At 36.2% G+C, this 23,300-nt stretch overlaps 1 protein-coding gene across 1 annotated transcript in view; it reads right to left on the bottom strand.

Annotated features, from left to right (window-relative positions):
* C7 (complement C7) overlaps positions 1-22,842 on the bottom strand; it is a 56,554-nt gene extending 33,712 nt beyond the window's left edge. The window contains exons 1-9 of the mRNA XM_004448208.5: positions 22,526-22,842; positions 16,673-16,728; positions 14,811-14,886; positions 12,684-12,825; positions 10,362-10,509; positions 9,428-9,566; positions 4,331-4,501; positions 3,485-3,728; positions 963-1,073 (exon numbers count right to left, since the gene is read on the bottom strand). Coding sequence (XP_004448265.1) covers positions 963-1,073; positions 3,485-3,728; positions 4,331-4,501; positions 9,428-9,566; positions 10,362-10,509; positions 12,684-12,825; positions 14,811-14,886; positions 16,673-16,728; positions 22,526-22,531 — 1,093 coding nt within the window. The 5' untranslated portion in view covers positions 22,532-22,842. The remainder of the gene's footprint in view (positions 1-962; positions 1,074-3,484; positions 3,729-4,330; positions 4,502-9,427; positions 9,567-10,361; positions 10,510-12,683; positions 12,826-14,810; positions 14,887-16,672; positions 16,729-22,525) is intronic.
* Between the last annotated feature and the right edge of the window lie 458 nt (positions 22,843-23,300).

Here is a 23,300-nt window from a genome sequence, read left to right as displayed (position 1 = left end):
AACTTCTTACCAAGGTGTTTTAGTTTACTCAGCAGCTTAAGCAAATACCATTCAATGGTTCGGCTTTAAAAATGGGAATTTTTTGGCTCACGGTTTTGAGGCTGGGAAAATGTGCGGATTAAGGTGTTATCAAAGCAGTGCTTTCTCCCTGAAGATTGTGCATCCTGGGGCTGGCTGCAGCCATCCTTGTTTCCTCCATCACAAGGCTTGGTACGTGGTGGCATATCCTGGTCTCTTCCTTCTCTTCTGGGTTCCACTGCAGTTTCTTGCTTCCTGTGGCTTTCTCTCATGCGTGTCTGAATTCATTCTACTTATAAATGACTCCAGTAATAGGATTAAGACCTATCTTGTTTGGTCTGAGCCACACACACCTTAACCGAAGTAACTTTACCAAAAACATCTATTTACAATGGGTTCACATCCACTGGAATGGATTAAATTTAAGAGCATGTTTTTCTGGGGTGCATACAGCTTCAAACCACTACACTTGACATCTCAGATCTTTCACAGACTAGATCAGTTTATCCCTTTAGTTTCTCTTTTAATCTCTCAGTGACTACCTCTTGATCTTTCCAACCCTCTCCATCACTACCACCATCAACAGCATGATCCAAAGCCTTTTACTTCACTGAGTATCCATATCACAAAATGGAACTGAACCATATACTGACCTTGTCATTTTGCTAATCTTATTTGCCAACCATCAGGGGAAAGTAGGGGAGTGTTTACGGAGACCATATTTACAGTACACAGGAGATACCCAGTAACATCTCTATTCAGTATGATGTCTCACTGCTAGGGCTGATGAAAGAGAGATCAGAGGTAAAAATAACCACCTAGATGGGAAACACATACAGAGTAGTACACCTGCTAAAGCTTTCAAAAGCCCTTGGAGACCAAGAAATAATGACAAGAGACAGAGATAGAGATTAAAAATGCAAATTGCCCCCCTTCTCATTTACCTGAAGCAGCTTTTAAGGCCTGTTTGGCTTCTTGGCACTTGTGCTTTGATGATTTAAATATAAAATCGAAAGCTTTGGAAGTACATTTCTCCCTAGCTTCTGAATCAAAACCTGGAAAAAATTTGAAAGGCATGAGCTTAATTTCTACATTCACTGAAGATGTCATTTGAGAGGGGGACAGTTGTGGGAGTAGGGATAAAAGATTGTTTCCTGCTACTGTGGCTATCTAATCAAGAGTAAATGGATATGAACACTTCAAAACCTGTTATCTTATACCCACCCAGCAAATATCAATTCTGAAATAGATACAAGTAGAAGCATGTGATGGTTAGGCTAATGTTTCAGATAATGGTGCGGCCTTTGTTTGGTCAAACAAGCACTGGGCTAATTGTAATACAAGGGCATTTCATGGACTTTAATCACCAGTGAGTTGATTGCATAGATGGCTGGTTACATCTACAATCAACTGAGATTTCCATCAGCAATGAGTGATATCTCATCCAATCAGTTGAAGGCCTTAAAAGGAGAAGTGATTTCAGCATTCAGAGAGAGAATTCCTATCTCTTCTTCAGACAGCCAGGGTCTCCTGGGGAATTCATTGAGCACCTTTATGGGAAACCCTGACTTGCAGATGCCCTATGGAATTTGGACTTGTGCACACCCACAGTCACAGAAGACAATTTTATAAAATTTCATACCTTGGAGAGATATTTCCCTAGAGAACCCTGACTAATTCAGAGTGTAATGGCCTCCAGCACACCTACTGGAGAGCCCAAAGCTGGGTTCTGCTTCTATGGAAATTAATTCCTAAAAATTTACTTCAACTGCTCCAGACACTCCATCTTTAACCTCTATAGTTTTTCAGTTTTTACCATCTCTTTTCCATGATGCATAACCTTAGAATGTGAGAATTTCTACTCATTATCAAATGGAGTTTTGCCCATGCATGAAAAAAAAGGAGAATAAAAAATAGCTTTATTTAATAGCTATAATTAGAAGAACCCTAATATTGCTTCATATAAGAACAATTGGGGGGGTCATAGTTCTCAGGGGGTTTGATTACATTTAAATATTTGAATTCTACTTTTAGAAAGAAAAGAAGCTACTCAAGAATAATATGTTTACTTAGCAAATACTTCTACCAACTTGGAAAATTAAAAATAAAAATCCTCCCAATTTCTTTCAAATGCTAATGGGGGTAGGAGGGAGGCAGGAAACAGGCAGTGAAACTGAATCAAGATGAAGCCCCTTGCTGGACTGATTTTCCAAAGAAACATTGCCTCTGTCTTTGCTACAGAAGCCCGTGCTTGTGCATTCATTTCCAGTTCTGGTGAGGTTAGAAAAGTTCAAACCTTAGGGAAATCTTACTTGGTAGAAATGTACCAAAAAAAAAGAATCCAATGAAAACACACAGAAATGTTATAACTTGCCCACAAGGAAAGTCTACAAGACATCTTTGAATCTCACATAAAAAGTCTTATTCTCTTCCAAGGTTGTAAGGGAGTCATTAATAAAGGGGAAGACCATGAAAACAAATGTGATTTGCAATGGAGAAGGAAGTGTGGGCATAAGCTAAAGAGGCAGGAAGGAGCAAATTTGGCTCTGAACACAAGAAAACCAGTCAAAAGTCTTTGGAGAGAAGGAGTGGATGTTACAATGTTGGGACAAAAATAAAAAATAAATAAAAATAAATAAATATTTTTAAAAAAACAACAAAAAAAAACGTTGGGGCAGATGTTGAGGACCCTCCCTTCACAGTAAAGTCAACAAAGGATGAACTCAACGCAAACCCTGATTCTAATAAAAAACTAGCCAATTCTAGCAGCAGAAATAAGCCAAGCTAACATTTCAACCAGTTAGACCTGGGTTTAAATACCCTTCTTACAATGTATATGATCTTAAATGAGTCCCTTAATAGCACAGCATCTCCATTCCTCAATTTGCTGGACAGGGATTATAGCAACCATCTCATGTGATGGTAATGAGGATTGCTAAAATATGTAACTCACCTGTCACTGGAAGGGATCCATTAAATGTCAGCTCTTTTTTTACAAGTTTTAGGTAGTAAGCAACTTGTAATATTTGGAGCAAATGTGCAGATTTTTTAAAGGAATTTGAGCAGTGAAGAATAGAGGTAAATAAAATACTTGAAAAAAAAATATTGGGCTTCTGGAACATCAGTAGATTCCTCACTTAGGTTTCACTAAGGAATATTGTTTAATTAGAGAAAGGGAAAGGTTAAAAAATATTCTAAAAATCCAGTCAACACTCTCTGGAGGTAGACAATAATGATAATGGTTAAACTCACATTTCAGGACACCCTCAAAAGAGTAAGCGACTTTTCTTAAAGCATGTCAGATTTTGAATAAGGTATAAGCGGTTCTTGCAATTTTGGATTTCTTTGCAATCTAAATCTCTATTTGTCAAATCTAAAGTCTTCTAACATTTAAATTAACCATGTGGATTTTTTCTCCACTAAAATCCCTTAAATGGTTTTATATAATGATCTTTTAATACTCTACCATTTTGATTTATTTTTTCTGAGTCCAAATAAAATAGAACTTTGTACTCTCCTCCTAAGGACCCAGACTGCACATAATGAGTCCCATACTGATCGATTAATCTTCGGTAGGCACTGTAGTCATAGAGAGAAGGAAGATGGGAGAGTTCCTTCCAGAACGGCTCAGCAAGTTGTAAAAATTCTGGATTATTATTGATGAACTGAGCCACTTCAACAGTATTCTGAATAACCAGTAACTGATAGCTCTGCAGGAAGAGAAAAGAGTAAAAAGACTTTAGATGAAAGATAAAAAGGCATTAAAATAGTCCCCTGTCTGATGTCTCCACCAACTGCCACTACTAATCAACCCAGACAATATGAATTTTGATTTTTGGTGCATGATGATGTCTTTTCTAGGACCACCTTCTGGAATTAAGCCAAGGATGTTTTGAAGTCTCAAGTAGGAAGAATATCTGAGTGATGCCACATCAATTTATTTTATACACAACCTCTAAAACCCCAAGGTCAAATTTGCTATGCTCTCCCCACCTAGAAAAAGAAAATCAATTTCCTTAACTTCCAAATAATCTTAAAATAAGTATTTAAATAAAGGTAGCAAGTTGTTTTTTTTTTAATTTTCAAATGATAAATACTTTATGAGAAAAAAAGCACAAATAAATACATTATTAAATAAAAAGATAAGACTATATTTTTACAGAAATATAGTATATTGTCCTTTTTTAAAAATGATACTACTACCCTAATTAAAAAATGAAAACTGAAGCCTTTGGTAAATACATTTTTTTTAAAGTTAGCAATAATTAAAAAACATAATATATGAAAAAGTTGACTGATACAACATACTAACCTTTTCCTTATGGAGTCCTTTGTTACTGAAAGTATGACTATAAGAATCAGATGATGAAGATCCAAAAAAGGATGTTTTCCTAGTAGATGATGTAAGGTGTGTTGATGTACTTTTTACATAAGACCAACTGCTGTTGTAAAATTCATAATTAAAATCATTATTTACTTTTACCTGGAAAGAAAATGAAAAAAAAATTTTTTTGACCAAAATAAGTCTTTGGATATTTTACCCAAGTATTTTATCATGGATTCTTTAACCTGGATATTTTCTTCATACAATCTTCCCAAAAAGACAACTTATAAAAACTGTGACTCTCCTCAAAGTCAGGCCTTTATGAGTATAAGGAATAGAATTCATTCTACAATTACAGTTTGTTAAAGAGACATGCCATCAATCTGGACAATCCCAAGCATAGTAGACTGAATTATGTACCCCAATGAAAGACATGTTCTTAATCTTAATCTCTGTTCTGTGGTTAAAGGACCTTTTAAAGAAGTTTTCTCAGTTAAGGTATGGACTCATTTGTGAAAAGGATCTTCTAAATTGCTATTTAGATGTGGCCCAACTTAATCGGGGTGGGCCTTAATCTGCATTTTTGGAGGCCTTATAAAGAAAAGGCCATAGGAAGAAGCTAGAAATCACTGGAAACCAGCAGAGCAGACACATGGAGAGAGAGAGTATGTGTAAGGGAGGCAGAGATGCAAACTAAGGAATCCCAAGGAGCATGGCAAGCCAACACAAGAACGCTATAGAATTTGGGGATTAAGCATGGCCTTGCCAACACTCTGATTTTAGACTTTTAGCCTCTGAAGTCACGACACAAGAAATTTCTATTGTAAAGCCAATGTGTGTGTGTGTGTGTGTGTGTGTGTGTGTGTAGTATTTGTCATAGCAGTCCTAGCAAGCTAAGACACCAAGTGGTTACAACACACATTTCTGTATAGACATCTTCCATACGATGCTACCATAATGGTAGCATTTAACACTGAAATGAGCAAATTAACAAAATGATGCTGACAAAACTACAAATCATTTGGCTCTCAATTTGTCATCTAATAGAAGGGAACACAGATGCAAATATTATAGGAAGCAATTAGATCTTTTAGACTTTTTTTGAAATGTTTGTGTGTATGAGTGTGTGTGATCCAGTAGTAGATTTAATTTCTAATGACATTTAATTTCTACTTCTGTTTGACTTGATCAAGTTATAAAATCATTTATTTTCTTATGTTAGATGGTAGAAGAAAAGGACATCCCAAAAGAATTTTAAAACAGATAGCAGTTAGTCACATGTGGCTAACCGAGAATTGACTGCTCTAACTCAAGGTATGCTTCTTGGAGAAGACATTTATTCATCTTTTATTTACTCTAGATCAGTTGTAAATGAAATGCCCACAGACGGCTGGCAAGTAATATAAATGTTGGAAACATCCAATGGGAAGCATGGTGATGAAGAAGTGAATACACATCCTGTGTAAGTTAAGCCCTCTAGTTATCTCCCTTTCCCTCTCCCCCTCTCCCTATCCTTTTCCTTCCCTTTCCTTTTCTCTCCCTCCCTCTCTTTCCCACCTCTCCCTCTCCCTCACTTTTCCTCTTCCCCTCCCCCTCTCTCCTATAAGAATAGTGTGTTGCTAGTTGCCAGACTGCTAGGGTTCAAATTCCAGGTTTGCCAAGTCTGTTCCTCTGGGATTGTGGGTAAATTATTTAGCATTTCTTTGCCTTGTTTTCATTGTCTGTAAAATAAAGATGACAGCACCTACTGTTTGGAGTTATTATCAGGAAAAAAAATCCATGTAAAGCACTTGGAACTTTACTTAGTACCCAGAAGTCTCCTAATAGATGTGAGTTATTTTTAGCATTATCTAAATTATTGCTGGATAACAAGGTAGATATTGATACCATCAGTACTTCTACCAACAGAGGAAGCAGAGGCTCAGGTAATTTACCATTAGTTAAAATTTCCTTTAGATTATATTTTTGCTATTCATCTGATGTGCATCTGGGATCTCTCTTCAAAAAAAGCACAGTACAATGAACAATGAAGTACACTGAAGACCAACTAAAGAAGGATCCAAGAAGTTATTTATTTTCTCCATCATGATCTTTACTTATCCCCATCAGCAACCCATCCCATGCTGAGAATAAACACAGCAGTTATTCACTGTCTCCCATGCTGAACTAAACAGAATGCACCTTTCCAAAGAAACCATGGAGCAGGAATGTGCTCAAGTTACAAAGACCTTTCTTGTTGTATGAAAAGTATGAGTAAACAGAGAATGTGCACTGCATCAAAGTAAATGGCTTATCAAAAACAAAACAATGCTGGATAAACCACAATGGTGATAACCAAAATAGAGATTATGAGAGAGGTTAACTGATACTAGTTTTGTTTATTCACTAAAATTTATTTTCTAGAAGCCAAACGTTGCCTTTCACACAATACCAAACACCTCAGAGAGCTGAATACCCAGTGAGCCCTAACTCAATACATTGGAACCATCAGGCTGCTCACTGTCTGATACCTACATCGGGATTTAGCACTTCCATGACTGACTCACCCACCTGTCGCTTCCACCTCACTTCCCTCAGGCAGGATCCTCAAAACTGCTCTATTCTTCACTCCATAACAGGCTATAATTTCCCTCTACTTCTGACAAACTCCTTCCAATTCAGTGACTGAAAAGTCATTCCAGATGTCAATCCAAAAACCAAGCCATACTGAGGAAAACGAATGTCAAGATCATGCTGTTATTAAATTATTCCTCTTCTTCACAGGCTGCAGACTTTCAGCACGTCTACCTTCCAACTAAGTCAGAAATTCTCTGTGTTATTATTTTCTCTGCTCTGTAACTTTCTAAATTTGACCACAAAAATACATGCAATTTCCCCCTCCACTCCCATCCCACCCCCTTATAATTATGAAAGAATTAGCAACACATCTTCCTAGAAGTAGAAGGAAACCATTCTCTGGATATGTTTACTTCACATCCTCCTTTATGACCAAAGGTTGAATTATAGTACCTATTGTTCCCATGTGGATTTACAGATGAAAAAAATACTAAATACAACTAAATGAGAGAGTGAAATATAATGTAAAACTAAAGGACTTTGAAATCTGACAAACCTGGATCCAAACTCCACTATTTAGTTATTTGGTGGCTTGGAACAAGTCAGCCGAGCTATGAGCCTCAATTTCCACATGTAGAAAAGAATAAGCTATCACTTACCTTATGAGGCTGTTGTGAGGATTAAATTTGCATAAATTGCCTAAATAGGGCAGACGCCAAAGTAGACATTGAAAAATTAGTAGATACAATTATTTTTCATCTAAATTTTAGTTTTGATCTCTGTGATTCAAAAACTATTTGACATAGTGGGATAGTGGGTGGGTGTAGCTCAGTGGCTGAGCACCTGCTTCCCATGTACGAGGTCACGGGTTCAATCCCTGGTGCCTCTTAAAAAAAACCAACTATCTATTAAATGTAACTTATTCTATTGTAAGTTAAAGGATGGTGAGTTGGCTATTTATAATCAAAATTGCTGACTGGAAAGGGATCATCTTGATAAATAAAAGTTTTTTTTCTATGAATACCCTAATAGCTTTGGTTTACAACTTTGAGAATAGTAGATAAAGAGAGCTTAACAGAAAATTTTTGGAGTACTCAGAAGAAGGGAGGAAAAGAGGAGTAGAGGGGATATTAGAAGAGGGGAACAAGAAAGAGGCTGAAACAGAATGAGGCCAGCAACTTTAATTTGTTGAAACTGTTAAAGAACATTTTAAGATGGAGGATGCCAACTGTTAATGCTTGAATTTATTTGCGCCACTACAATAGAAATTCTCTCCTCTATCTTTCCTATAAATCCCAAGAGAAAGCCCCGAAAACCAAAACTCTTTTGCATGCATACATTTTGTGTGGAAATCAAGGAATGAGATGTGTTTCATCTTTAGGTGTATATGACAGTAACAGCATTTGGGAAGTAGAATCCTGGAAGGACAGTCTCAGAGATCATAAGCAAAATTAAATAATCAGGCAATATCAGTATTGGCAAGAGTGTGAAGCAGAGGCCACTCGCCTATGCTGCTGGAGGGGGTATAAATTGGTACAATCACATTGGAAACCTTACCTAGTAAAATTTAGCATATGCATGATCTACAAGCAGTAAGGGATCCAGTTGTATGGCCTGGAGAAAGTCTAGCCCATTTGTACTGGGACTCATGAACAAGGATGTTCCTCAATTTTCATAAGACAAAAATGAGAACAGCACACATGAAATAATTAATAGTAAAATAGATAAGTAAAGTATATTCTATTTAAACAATAGTACACTATTCAGCAATAAAAATATTACTGTACTGGCATGAAAAATCTCAATGCCATAATTTTTAGTGAAAAAAAGTCATAGGAAACATATCATATAAACTGTAAGAAAAACTAAACCACAAATCTTTGTTTAGGATAAAGACATATGGGATAAACCTATACAGAAAATCAAAGAAGTAATTAACACAAAACATAAGGTAGTGGTTATCTGAGGGGTGGGAGAGGGATTTGATCAAAGAGGGGCACATAGGAGCCTTCAAAGTCACTGACAGTCTTCTCTTAAGATGGGCAATGGGATATATGGATGTTTGTTTTATTAGTTTTGTTTAACCTGTACATGTGTTGTCCACACTCTTTTGTATATATAAACTATTTTATGATTTTAAAGTAAAAGCATTTTCAAGTAAGCTGACATTGTGCAGTCCTAAGGGCCATACCAGTCATGGCCATAAACAATCATGGCCAAGGCCTTGAGTTTTATATTCATACAGGAGCAGACAGTAAGATCCTGGGCCCACATAGGGCCTGGGACTGAAAATGCAGCTGGAGATATTTTAGTTCGACTGGCACAAGTTAAACGTATCATCTAATTGACATCATTGCCCTGTCTGTGTACATATTCTTTAAAGCTTACATGGAACATTGACAAAAATTGACCATATATTAGACCACAAGTAAATTCTCAACAAATTCCAAAAAATCAATATCATATAAATAATGATCTCTGACAACAATTCACAAATAAGGAATAAATTAAATCAATTTAATTAAGTACCTGGAATGTATAGGAGAGGACATTTCCACTCAGTCTATAGAAATCTCTTTCATCCCCGCTAAACACCTTTCGGCATTGACCACCAAAACTTTTAGTGTTGATAACTCTGTTCCTAAACTGCCCAGTGAGTGCGTTGTAACTATTAAAAGAAAGAAAAAAGAGAAATGAAAGAGAAAGGAAGAAAAGGCAGCTAAAAATGAAAAAATATCACTTACTAAAAAAGTCATCATTAGCAAACTCCAGAAATCCTTGAAATACATTACAATCAAGCACCTCTTTGAGAGACTTCCTATAAACAGAACAGCATCCTAATATACATCACATATTATCCAACTTCCTCTGCTTGGTATAATAGCTAATACTAATAGTTAGGAAAATCCCACATCCTTTCAACCTAAAAACCTATTTGGGAAACACACAGCCCTTTTCTATCTATGGCAACAACAGATTTTGAACTGAATCCGTAGACAAAACCAACACAATTAACGTGACTCTTGAGAGAGTACAATGAATTTCAACTAATTACCTCTTGATATGCTGAATGGTATACTCTTAGAATAATTTTATCCTGTTTCTCTTTTTAAAAATTTTTAAATATTACAGAAAAATCACATCTAACTATCATTTTAATATCAATTCTTTTAAAGCCTGGAACCCTGGCTTGGGTTAGATGACCCCTAAACATTCCTCAGAATTCTTTATGAAAAGACAAACCCAGGATTTTTCCAACTTTACTTGGAAATGAAAGTTTCCAGTTGGGTTGGGAAATCACTTTTCAGCCCAAGTATTACAAAACGCCCCTTTCTCTCCTCTGTTCCTTTTCTCAATCTCTTATCTCTTCGTTCTCTTCATGAATAAGTAGTCCAACATCAGGATAAATAAGACAAATCATTAAGCCAATCCCTTTTATAAGAAAAAGCAAAGCAACCCTTACCCATTTCCAGTGAGTTCTATGTTTGGAGGAGGCTTATCAATGTCACAGGAAAGTCTGCTTTCCAAGTTCTCACACTTGTCTTCATCAGCACTATCTTCTTCACAGTCGGAATCGCCATTGCAAACCAAAGATTTGCTAATGCACTGACCTAAAAAAGAAAAGCAAAAATGAAAGGAAAACACCACCCAAGATTTAAAAGGTTTCTCTCCCACTGCAACACTGTACTGATTTTCTAATGTGAATTTAAAATAAACCCTCAGAGTGTCCAGGTAAGGACTGGTGATTAATCTGATCCTCATTTTGCAAATCATAGAATTGATTTTGACCTCAGCCAGATACAAAATTGAAAATAGGCCCTGAATGCAAACTTCCAGACTCTTGACAATAATGATCAAACAATTTATCTGAATCTGCCAAAATCATAAAATGCCAACTACTGGGAAGATGGATTGACTTCCTGCCCTTCAACTTTCTATTTCTTTTCTGTAATCACTGACCAAGATGCCCAAGTCCTGCTTTTCTGGTAATTTCAGTGTAAAAGCTTTGAGAGCATAGGAATGGATCAAAAGATTAAAACTCAACGTTTCTTTAGCACCTACTCTGTGCAAGACATTCTTGTGGATGCTGGGGCACAGATATGAGTAACCATGGCCTCTAGCCAGCTTTGCTCATAACTTACAATTTAATAGGGAAGACTGTGAAGATATAGATCATTGGTCATTGTAAATGTTGTAATCATTGATCACAGAAAGAGGGCACCAGATGATCTAACCCTTGCCTACCTGCCCAGCATCATCCCCAGCCATTCTCTTAATAGCATGCTATGCCTTAGTCATAGTGGACCACTTGCATGAATAAAAGACCAGGCTTTCTGTCAGCCCCAGTTATCTTGCACTTATAGTTGTTTCTTCCTATACGGTTTTCTCTACCTACCTCCTACTTGGCCTTCAAGAATCAAATTAAACATTATCTCCTCTCAGAAACCATACCTACCCCATAAACCAGGATGCATGTCCTTCCTCTGTTTTTTCATAGTATGTTCTGTGCACAACCATCATAGCACACAGACTACTATATTGTCACTCAATCCAATGCAGCAAACATTTGTTGAGAGCCTACTATGTACCAGACATGTCATATGCAAAAATGGAAAAAATATAATCCCTTGTATTCAAGGAGTTCACAATCCCCCCAAAAAAGATATCCAGGCCAACAAATAATCGAGATTACAGGATAGTACAAGGTATAAAGAAACATAAAGAAGTGAAATGTTAATTAGCTCTATCAGTTGAGGATTTAGGGACGACTTCCTGAAGGACGTATCATCTGATTTAGGTCATCCAAGAAGAGATGTCACCTTTTAGGAGTTTGTAGATACTTTTGAAGAGCAATTAAGATACAGGGATTATTTATGTATTGTTTTCCTGCCAAAAGACTGTAATATTTTTGAGGGAACGGGCCATGTGTTTCATTTCTATATCTACAACCCTCATCACTATATCTGAACATAAGAATAATAAGTATTTGCTAAAAATTGTTGAATTAATTTGACTGCATAAATACAACAAATAAGTCAAACACTATTCAATGTCAAAACTATGTTTTAATCACCCCATAGATAGGAGTCACATATATTGTTCCTTGATTAGCTATTTAGAGCTACTTGTTTTGTAAACATAACAATAATTTGGGCAGTAAAATTATTTAGGTCAATCTCATTGCTCATACCAGATTCACTCTACATCTTCCCCCAAACATGATATCAAGAATTGTTTGGGTCTAAATATGACATCATTTTCTCATGAATTATAACAACTGTATAATACTAATATGTGGTGTTAATAATCGGGTGGGTTGGGGGAAGAACACACCAAATGCAAGATATGAGCTATAGTTAGTAGTAGTATTTTGATGCTCTTTCACAGATTGTAACAAATGCTTCATAACAATGCAAGTATTGGTGGTAGGGTGATCCATGGGAGCTCTGTATGATAGTACGCATGTTTGTTTTATAAGTTTACAATACACTTATTGTTTATATATGTTCATGTCATTAACCACAGTTCTATTCAAAGAGTGTAAGAGTATTCCTACTTATAGTACCAGTTGCATTTGAAAGAATGACAGCTGAGCATGTCAGTAATATGCCAACAAAAATCCTGCTGATATTTGGGGAAAGTGAATTTATAGGACAATCTAAATTCAGTAAAATTCAACAAATATTTATCTATTGAGCAAGTTATACAAAAATTTATCTATTGAGCAAGTTATACAAAATTTGAATTTAGAGTCTGCATCCTGAGACTAAGGAAGGTGAATTACCTGAAAAGCACCTAAAACGCTGTCCACAGCCCTCTTCTGTTGGGCATCCTCGTGTAGGTTCACATAATTGGGTTTCAAAAGGACTTCCCACACAAGCATGGCCCCCATACTGGCCATAAACAGCAACCGGCCGCCTGCGAATCTGAAAGGAAAACAGCTAGTGCTTTTAGATAGCTTCAGTTTCCTTTATCTGAGAAATGAAATCTAAGAGAAATAAATACAATTGGAGAACAATGTTTGGGAAATTGTTTCTGGTGTTCTACAGCAGCAAAACCTCCACAATCAATGAACCCACAGACCCACTTGCCCTTGAGTTCAGTGACACTAGGGTTATAATTTCTAAAGTGCTCTCAGCTATGTATCTCCTTTTGGGGTTGAGTGAGAAAAAAAAAAAAGTGAATCTTGAAGAAAGTGACCTGAATAGGTCGAGCTCAGCTGGGTGGAAATAAAACAGATACAGAATGCTTAAGGATTTTGCCAAAGCTGTATACCAAGAGGTAACTGGAAAAAGGGCAATGAATTATGCCAAAAGGACGGTAAAGGGGCTGAAAATGGGAGCAGAGATTAAGAAGAGTCAGGGAAACCTTTAGAAAATGGAGTCAATTGATTTGAGCTAAACTTTAATCTTTCTTCTGGAAGGAAAGGCAGCTACAGTAATGTAATTTGAACCTGAACAAGATGGCATCGAGGAATCTAGTTCCTTCTATTGTGTCTAAGTAGAGGGGCCACTGAGGAAAACAAATGAGTGGAAAATGGATCCCAGTAAAACAGTTGATAATTTTTTTAATTTTTGTTTTAGACTGATGAAGACAACTCTCATAAGTGGCTTATTAATTTGTTCATTTCCAAGGTCCCAAAGCACAGATTGGGTTGTTTGTACAAGTAATGTTTTCCCTTTCTATCTCACCAAGGTGTCCCTGACGACTGCCTACTCTCAGCAGTGTCATTCCCACCTGTCAAATTCGGATCTTATGACCCTAAGGATACATCCATTGCATGACGGCCTTCTACCCAATGGAAAAAAACAAACAAACAACTAATTGGAATAATACCTTCTAGCTTTCTATTTTTATTTAGATATCTTTCTTAACTGGTTTTTAAATTATAAAAATGTTTTATGTCCTTGGTGTTTGCTTGACTTTAAATAATTTTAAAACTAGCTTTAGATACACATTTTTATCCAATTTAAGCTATCTTAAAACTATTTAACCATTAAAACGTTCAGAACTTTAAAAATAAACATATTTCTAGGAATTTATCATCAGAAAATAATCAGAAAAGAGGACAGATATCTATGTACAAAAATCTTTATTAAAATTTTATTTCTAATACCAAAAAAATGGAAAAAATCTAAAATATCAAACAAAAGGGAAATGTATTAATAAGATAGGTATATTTACATAAAGAAACATTATGCAGCTGATACAATCATACTCACAATATAATGTTAGGTCTAAATAGTAAGATACAAAATTATGAACAAATAATCCTATTTTAAAAAATTATAAACACAGAAAATAAGCTGAAAGAATAAATAACAAAATGCTGATGTATTTGTTCCTTCTAAATAGTAGAATGAGTGACTTTTTCTTTCTTTATATTTTTTAAATTTTCTCCAGTGAGCATTTCATAATAAGAAAGACATTTTTATAAACACTTTATAATCTCCAGGTTAAATCTGGCATTTTATTTTAATTACTTAGGAATTAAACTTTAAAATATTACAAAGTGTTTAGTTTTCCATGGTCACTCACTATTGTGAGGTAAAACAAAGCAGACCATCTAGCTTCTTGTGTTTGTTTCAGTGAGAAGAAAATTTGAATTCAGTCATATAAAACAGATTTTTAATAATCTGATTTCATTTCATGCTATTCCTATTTCTCCTTAACTTTTATCCACTCCTAGCTCAAGGATAAGATTTAGAAAGGTCCTTCAAAAAAGTGAGAATGCAGAAATTACTGTATTGCAAGATTAATTATTAAGCAAGTCATACTTTCCTCCCTTCAAAATCACTAATGTGATTTTCAAGAAACATAAAAATGGTATTCAGAAGTTAATGCCTCTTGGCTATACCTAAGCTAATTCTGTATATAAATAATCAAAGGCAAAGCTTCTGCATGGTCCTACCTGGGTTTTGGTACAGCCGTTGCATTCTGACCAAGGGGCATAGGAATCCCACTGGCAATTGACTGGAGAGGAGGCACTGTTATGGTGTCAAGTTGTCCATCACAAAATAGGTAGAAAGATAAGAGAGGGAACACAGAGAACAGCCAAAATGAAAGAACATTAATTTCATGGATTTTTTTTTTTTCTGGAGACACTAAAAGTATCCCCCAAATGTGTTTTTCTTCGAGATCAAGGAATTCAGCCAACATTTATTAAACATCTATTAGATGTCAGGTGCTATTTAGACACTGGTATTACAGAAATAAATTTTTTAAAAAGGTCACTGATTACTGATTATTGGTAGATGAGAGGACAGGGATGCGATGTGGAAACACATTATCATAATACAATATATCCAATCTGATGTATATCATAAAAATATTCATACATGATAAAGTGTTACAGAAATTTCAATAAGGGAGAAACTAATGTTGAGGACAGAGGGTCAGAACAGATAGGAGGAAGATATTATGACCTCTGAAAGAGTTCAGAATGATGATTTGAAGCATTACTCAGAAATTCTCAATGAGAGACAAAAAGTTCTAATAAGACCCTATGAGAAATGAAAAGCTAAAAAATGGTGGAGGAATTAATTTTAAATGTTCTGCCTCTTAATTTAGGCCACCTCGCAAGCACACATCCTTGTAGGAAACTGCTTTGCTCTTGAGCAATTCCACTCAGATAAAGTACGTGTGGGAAATGGAGAAGTGACTTGAATTGTACTATTAAATTGTTCAATTGCAATGAACAATTCTGACTTTTCATACAACACGCAGCTCTGGTCCTATAGGGAAGGTCTCATGGATTACTCCTAAGAGATTAAGGAAGACTTGCTTAAAACCAGGTTCTTCAAGGAATAATGGATTCCTGATTTCTTGATTTTGAGCACATTCCATGGCTAGAAGACATCATGAGTCAAGAAGATTCTTGCTTATCTGTAGGCTTTCAAGTTACCCTTATAATGAGTTCCACTGCTTAGCTGCATGTGCTTCATGTGTTTTTTATGGGACCAACCTTACTACCTGTAATTTTAACATCACTGCCATATCTCTGATAATAGTACCAATGTTCCAAATGCCTGAGTATTTTTTACCCTTAAACAATCTGAACTTATTGTTATCTATTTACCCAAGGGAAAGCCAGATCCCTTTGGGTAATCCCCAAATCCCCAAGGCTTAGGAAAGAAAGCTGGCTTGGCCTCATCTCCTTGGTACTCCCACCTCACCCTGAGCAGACCTTTCTTATAGCTTTTATCACATTTGGACTGAAATGAATTGCTTGAAGATCTGAATCGCCCAACAGGCTCTCTATGCCATCCTAGTACTCATTGTATCCCCAGGAAGCAGCACAGTGCCTGACACATATTCTGACAGTTCAGTAAAGTGAACTGACCTGGTCCTTTCCCATCAAACACATGTGCAAGCAAAACAAGGCCATGGGTAAATTATGCTGGCTTTTTTTCAGGCCTCAGGAGCAGATAAGATGCTTTGCAAAGATTACATGTTAAGATCAAATTCTGCTGTAGGATAGGTAGGTCTACTCCAGTTCTCTGGATTTGGGGTAAAACATGGTACTGGACCAAGCAAAGGACTTTAAATTTTTTTCAGACTTCAAGTTTCTTCCTTACAGGGAGAAAAGGTGAATAACGTAAAATAAGAATAAGAATGCACTCTTTTGCTATCCTTGCCTTTTCTAAAAATATAGAGAGAACAAAGGTCTTTGAGTGATAAACACATTCAGGCTGCAATATAAAATCAGACTCTAGTAAAGAATGTCTTAAAAAAATTTTTTTTATTAATTTCCACAATCCAAAAACATCTCACCTTGAAAAATCTGGGAACTCTCCCATAAAACCCACCAAAATGAATAAGCTTAACACCTGAAGAAGAAAAAACAAAGCAATATTTTAGTTTGCATTTATTTAAATGAGGTGAAAATCAATGCATTTGTTCAAGTTGAGATTTGTGAATTGGGAGCATAAGAGAATAAAGGAAATAGAGAGAAGCTACATGACTCTTCTTTTTTTTCTTTTCAGTTTCTATTTTAAATAAAAGTTTAATATAATTCTGTTGATCCTATCTCTTATTGTTCTTTTCTGGGAAAGCAACTAGTGATTGGGCAATGTCATGGAAAAAAAATAAAATGAAAGTGCTCACTTCTCTAGGGCTGCAGTTAAATGACCTGAAGCATGTCCTTAGGGTCCCATTACTTTGAATCCCTTTCTCTACTCCCCTCCTCTCCAACTTTAGCACCCTTGAGGAGAAACACCCAGAGAGAAGAAAGCCTGGAGAAGCCACCCCTGCTTACTGCTGTTAAAACGGAGTCCTGGGCACAGAGAGGTAATTCTCATCCCAGCCCTTCGTACTATGTATGGGTGGCTCCTTCAGTGATTAAAACCCCTCTGAGGCCTCCTGTGATCACCTTAATATGGAAGCACAAGCCTGAATACTGAGGCTCCACCCAGTTTCAAAATTGTAGGCCAGATATAATTAGTTTTGTTTTAAAAGACAAGCGGGTACTGAAAAACAAATCTGCAAAGAAAAATAACAAACAATGAACGTTTATTTCTGGGTGGTGAAATTATAGGTGATTTCTATTATTTTTTACTTATATGTGTTTTCCTACTTTAACTGACAAGTGAGGAGGGAATACAATTTAAATCTTCAGTGAGGACTCTGAGAACTTCGAATGCATTCAGTTCAAAACCCAGTATAAAGTCCTTAAAATCTTTTCCCACATTTCAACAGGCCAGTGTCCTCACTTTTTTCTCTGAGCTTCCCAGGCTTCTTTTCCCACAACCTAGTTGTGGAGTCGCTTCCCTACATTTTTTCTAGACCCTTCCACTTGCCTTCCTAGGTTGCCAGTCCTCCAATTAGGTATCTTTCTTTCAGTTGTACTCTCTTAGTTGCCTACTTCTGGCTTTTATAGTTCTAGACATTTTTATGCTTTTCATTCTGATTAGCATATCAAAGGAGCCCAGAGGTACCGAGGAGCTGTGAGCAGTTTCGAAATGGGTGAACAATGTAGAGGAAGGTTTGAATATGTGAAATGTATGATTTTTAAGGTTTTTAAAATTTTATTTTAAACTTTTTTTTTTTTTTTCACATTGTGCCTTTCCTCTGTGCTATGTTTTTATTCCTGCCCTTGGGAAAGCCTAGCTCATAGCTTTACTTGTCATTCTCAGACATTAACAAATAGGCATATTTTCCAGTCAACAAAAATTCTACAAGAGTCTAATATTGATACTTCAATTCCTTTCCTAGGTTTCTGGGGGTCTATAATGGAGAAGGTGGTGTCCACCTCAAAATTCTTCTACCTTGCTCTTCCTCACCTCTTCTCTACTCCCCTGTATTAATCAGCCAAAGGGGTGCCGATGCAAAATACCATAAACCTGTTGGCTTTTATAAAGGATATTTATTTGGGGTAGGAACTTATAGATACCAGGCCATAAAGCATAAGCTACTTCCCTCACCAAGGTCAATTTTTACATGTTGGCACAAGATGGTTGCTGGCATCTGCCAGGGTTCAGGCTTCCTGGGCTCCTCTTCCTGGGTCTTGCTTCTCTCTGGGCTCAGGGTTCCTCTCTTCCCAGGCCTTGCTTCTTTCTGGGCTCACAGTTCCTCTCTTTCTGGGGCTTGCATCTCTTTCTTTTCTGTGCTTACTTCCCAGGGATCCAGCTTAAGACTTCAGCATCAAACTCCAACATCAAAACTCCAACATTAAAAACCCTTCAACTCTGTCCTTGACCATGCCTTTTATCTGTGAGTCCCTACCCACTAAGGGGTGGGGACTCAACACCCTACTGATGTGGCCCAATCAAAGCCCTAATTATAATTTAATTACACCCAGGTACAGACCAGTTTACAAACATAATCCAGTATCTATTTTTGAAATTCATAACTACATCAAATTGCTCCAGTACCCCAAGCATCTTTTTTGGAGAGTGAGATGAGCAAGGACCAAAAAGAATTTTGTTTGGCAGATCCAGCTGAAGTTGAGGGTGGTGAAACAAGGTATGTTGGATATTTGAATGTTGATTCTTCAGCTCTCGGTGTTTTCCTGAGTCTTTGGATTTCCCACCCTGGGGGTCTGTGGCCCATGTTCTCTAGCACAAATGATTCATATATCTGTTCCTCACTTATGACAATCACCAGTGCCTGCTTCCTGGCTTTCCATACTGATGCTGTTGGCAGTGTTTCATCCTGTAGGCAGTTTCTAAGGCAGAGTGCCCAAAAACCCAAGGCTGGCTCCCTTCCAGAATTCCACATTTGGTCCATGGGAGACAAGCACACATCTTTGTCTTGGCAAAATCTAGATTATCACTAACATTGCTGTACTGATTTACTTTGCTACCAGATGGGCCAGCCAGCCTATAGTTTTTTTTTTTCAAATTGCATCAGGGATCCGTCTCTATATCGCTTTTCCAAGGAACACAATCCTTAAGCCTCTATTTGTATACTCTTAAGAATAGGGAAAGCCTAGGGGTCACCAGACTGGTTTGGAGCTACTCTCTTTTGAAATACTGCATAGAATATTAGCATCTCACTTTAAAATGTGTGTGCACTGAGAATTTATTGCTCTTGGCCTTTGAGTTTTTGCCAGAATTAAATTATCAAGTTAAAAAAAAGAGATGTCTTTAATATTCTGCTACATGAGCTTAAAAGAATTTCAGCCAAGTTTTAGGTTTTAGGGAATATACTTTTACTCAGGAATGCCTTTATTACCTCCTTCCCCAAACATGTACTCCTTATTATAGCCCATCACATTCTGCTTCTTACAGACCAGTTCTGGGGATGAGTTATACAAGCTGAATCTCATAGCAGGAGAATTTTTTGAAAACTTGCTAACTGGGTAGCGGAAAAGGAAGCAGTTACTGTTTCTTCCTTTGGGGAGTTTATTATCAAATGGAAAAAATAAACAAAAGTCACATGAATGACAGAAATAGACCAACATCTAAACTGATTCTATAAAGGAATTGCTTAGTTGAAAAGGTATGGTAGATTCGTACTGTGTCAATTTAGCTAAGCTGGAACTACCTTTCCCAGAAGTCCCTTCTCCTCTTCCTTATCACTGAATGAGTATTATCTTATACTTTCATCTTCTGACGTGTTCCAACTACAACCACCATCTCTTCTAATTTCTCCCAGGATTTCAAGTCTGACCATTTGTGTACGTGTTTTTGAACAATGAACTTATTTTACGTCAAAATAAAATCCTAAATTCTGTAATATACCTGGATTTCAAATGTACAAATCCCAAAAGTATAGCAAATCAATCTAATTCATTGGCATGTGCTAATTAATGCATTGATCAATACATTCAGAACATAGAGCACTGTATAGGTGAAGAAAAGTGCAGATTTTTAAAAATCAATTTACTTATACCTTTTAAAGAAATATACATCTGTTCACAACATTTCTAACAATACAGAAATATGGCATGGCACCATAAGTTGATAGATACTATACAGTCACAATAAGCATGTTTTTACAGATTTTCCAAAGACAGGAAATATGCTGATGATATAATGAGTAAAAATATCCAGATACAGTTTGATAGCAATTTAATAAAATAAAATTTATACAAATTCACATAAAAGATGGAAAGAAATAGATTAAAATGGTAACAGTTATCTCTGGGTGAAGAAATAATAAATACTGTTTTCTTTAAATTTTAAACTTATATTTGCCAGTAAGATAGTATTATAATCTGGAAAGGATTTTTTTGTTTAAATGGCACACAAACACCAACACAGTATAGTTGGCAGGCGACAGCTGATAACTTCACATTAGCTCTGGAGGTGGCACAGAAGCAAAGAGGCTATGACCACAATGCATGGCCACATGCCAGCCGCATGTGAGTGAACAGTATCCTACAGCATAACTCAAGGTTTGGTTCAGTCCTAGGAGGGTAGCATCACAGACGGGGCCACAGCAAGCTTAGAGGGAAACTTCTTTTGCTTTGAAATGAGAGTTAAGTTATCTCCTATTGAAGAGATGCAGAGATAGCCAAGAGGATTCTGGAACTGCCTCGATGGATTTAGTTCACATGGGTAGGAGGGCAAAAGAATACTCCTGCTTAAAAGGACACCCTGGAAACCACTTTTGGTTTCTGGATACAACAGGGCTCTCCAAGTTTCCCTTCTCTAAAGTCTGTCATAGAAACATGGCTTTTCAGATTTACAGTAAAAATATGAACATCAACTTTCAAATACAGGTAGGAATACTGCATGCCACTTGGAGTTAAATAATTGTTTAATGTGTTAATATTCTATCAGTCAATTAAAGGATAAATGTCTATTTATTATTGCAGTAGCAAAATACCATAATAATCAATGATTGTGAACACTTACTCTTGAGTACAAAAAAAACTGTTAAGATGTCTTATAAAATAATTAACAAAATAGATTGATGGTTAATAAAAATACTGGGAGAGAGTATGTTAAGTAGATGATTTTAGTAAGACTGTCATATACATTTTGAGCTGATAAATGTTCTAAAATTTAAAATAAAGATAGAAGGCAGAGTAAGAGTAACTGAGATTAAATTTTAACATAATTCCAATTTTTAGCAACTTTTAGGTTCACCTGGTATTGTAGCACCCTAGCATTAAACCAATTAACTTTATAAATTGTGTTTAATATTTAATTATTTAATTCCATGCAAGCCATGAATTATTCAAGGCCCATATATTGTTCCTTCTCCAACCGCAATGGTAATTAAGGGTAGATGCAGTATTGCAGATGGACAGCATAGTTACCTTGAAAACAATCTGGCAACTGACAGTACAGTAAAAATAAAAAAAATTTAAGTTTAAATATAAAAATTTATAAGAACAAAATTGTACTAATAATTTAATCCTATTTTTGTATCCCAAAAACTCAGTCTATGATGGTGATTTCTGTCTTTGGCCTTTTTTTTTTTTTTTTGATAAATACTTCTTTTTTTATTATTTTTTATTACCTTTTTTTTAAAGATACATAAATCGCACAAAATGTTACAATAAAAAATATGAGGTTCCCATATACCCCATTCCCCACACCCCCCACTCCTCCCATATTGACAACTTTTTTCTTTAGTGTGGTACATTCATTGCATTTGATGAGTACATTTTGGAGCATTCTTTGGCCTTATTTTTGCTTGAATAGTAATTTTTAAAATATATTTGGTAGGCCTCTAGTATAATTCCATCTCCCTGTATCACCAATTCTCACAATCCTGCTCCTTTCATCCAGGATTCCAAATTTTAAAGTTCCAAGTCCCTCAATTCCCTTTTATATAAATTTCTTAGCCAGCTCAGTTAAGTCGCAGGCTTTATCGCACGGCTCCCAATAAAGCAAAAATAATACACTGAAGGAATTTTTCCTTAAGAAATAACAGTAGGACTACTATATTTCTTTATCGCTTTCTCAGAAGTTTCCTAAACATTATCTCCCATTTCTTATTCCCAACTGTTTGAACCAATAATTTAACTACCAGACAAGAAAAAGGAGCTCATTTTGGCTGAATTGTTAAATATAAATAAGTAGTTTTAATCATCCCCAGATCTTATATTCTCTATTTTCTCATGTACCTTTCCTTATTTCTTTCAGTTAAATATTACCCCCATTTGAGATAGCTTGATTTATAAAAGTAATGATGTTATTTTTTTAAAAAATAATGACATTATTATCTTACCTTCATGTTTGGGAAAACATTCAAGGAAGAAGAGAGGAGGAAAATTTCTACTGCAGGCACAGAGTGGGTTTTTCAACAGCAGGAAGAACCCAGCAGCCTGTCTCCCTCTTTGTCTCTCACTGGGGTAAATTAACTTGACACCCATATATAGAGCAAGTAGTTATGAAACTTAGCTCCTTTCCCCAGCCAGATTCTCTGGGAACACAAAGAGCCGGCCCTGATACTTAACCTGTGTCTTCAAGCCAGATGCATTTTATCAGTTACACAGGACTTAGTTATAGCCAGCTGGGACTGTTTGGGACTGTATTTCTGAGAAACATCTGCAAACCAGGAAAGAACAGCAATTGTTCTCAGTTCAATAGTTAAGTGATTTTCAACCAAAGGAAACTGTGTATGGCAAGGGATCAGCTTCCTTTCCGTCCCATCTACTAAACTAAAAGGATGCATTCATAATGCTCCTAAAGGGTGTTTGTTATACACCAGACTTTGACATTAAACACTTTGTAGGAGACTAGATCTAAATGCAGTTCGGAAGTGCAATTCCCCACCACCCCCCTCCGAAATAGCCGTATTTACATGCTTGACTTTCACAGTTTGGTCATAAACAGCATAATTTCTGCAAACTCATTTGAGGGCATCATGGATTTTCCCAAGAGCCTCCCTTAATCTTTTGATATTCAGATTTTTCTGTTGGAAAGTTCTTATCACAATCATCATCCATGTCCATTTTCTCATCTGCAGTTGTTACGTCATCTTTTTCTGCCAGATCCTCTTT

Source organism: Dasypus novemcinctus, chromosome 2, assembly GCF_030445035.2.
Source record: "Dasypus novemcinctus isolate mDasNov1 chromosome 2, mDasNov1.1.hap2, whole genome shotgun sequence".
Lineage (NCBI taxonomy): Eukaryota > Metazoa > Chordata > Mammalia > Cingulata > Dasypodidae > Dasypus > Dasypus novemcinctus.
This window is presented reverse-complemented; position numbering and strand designations above follow the sequence as displayed.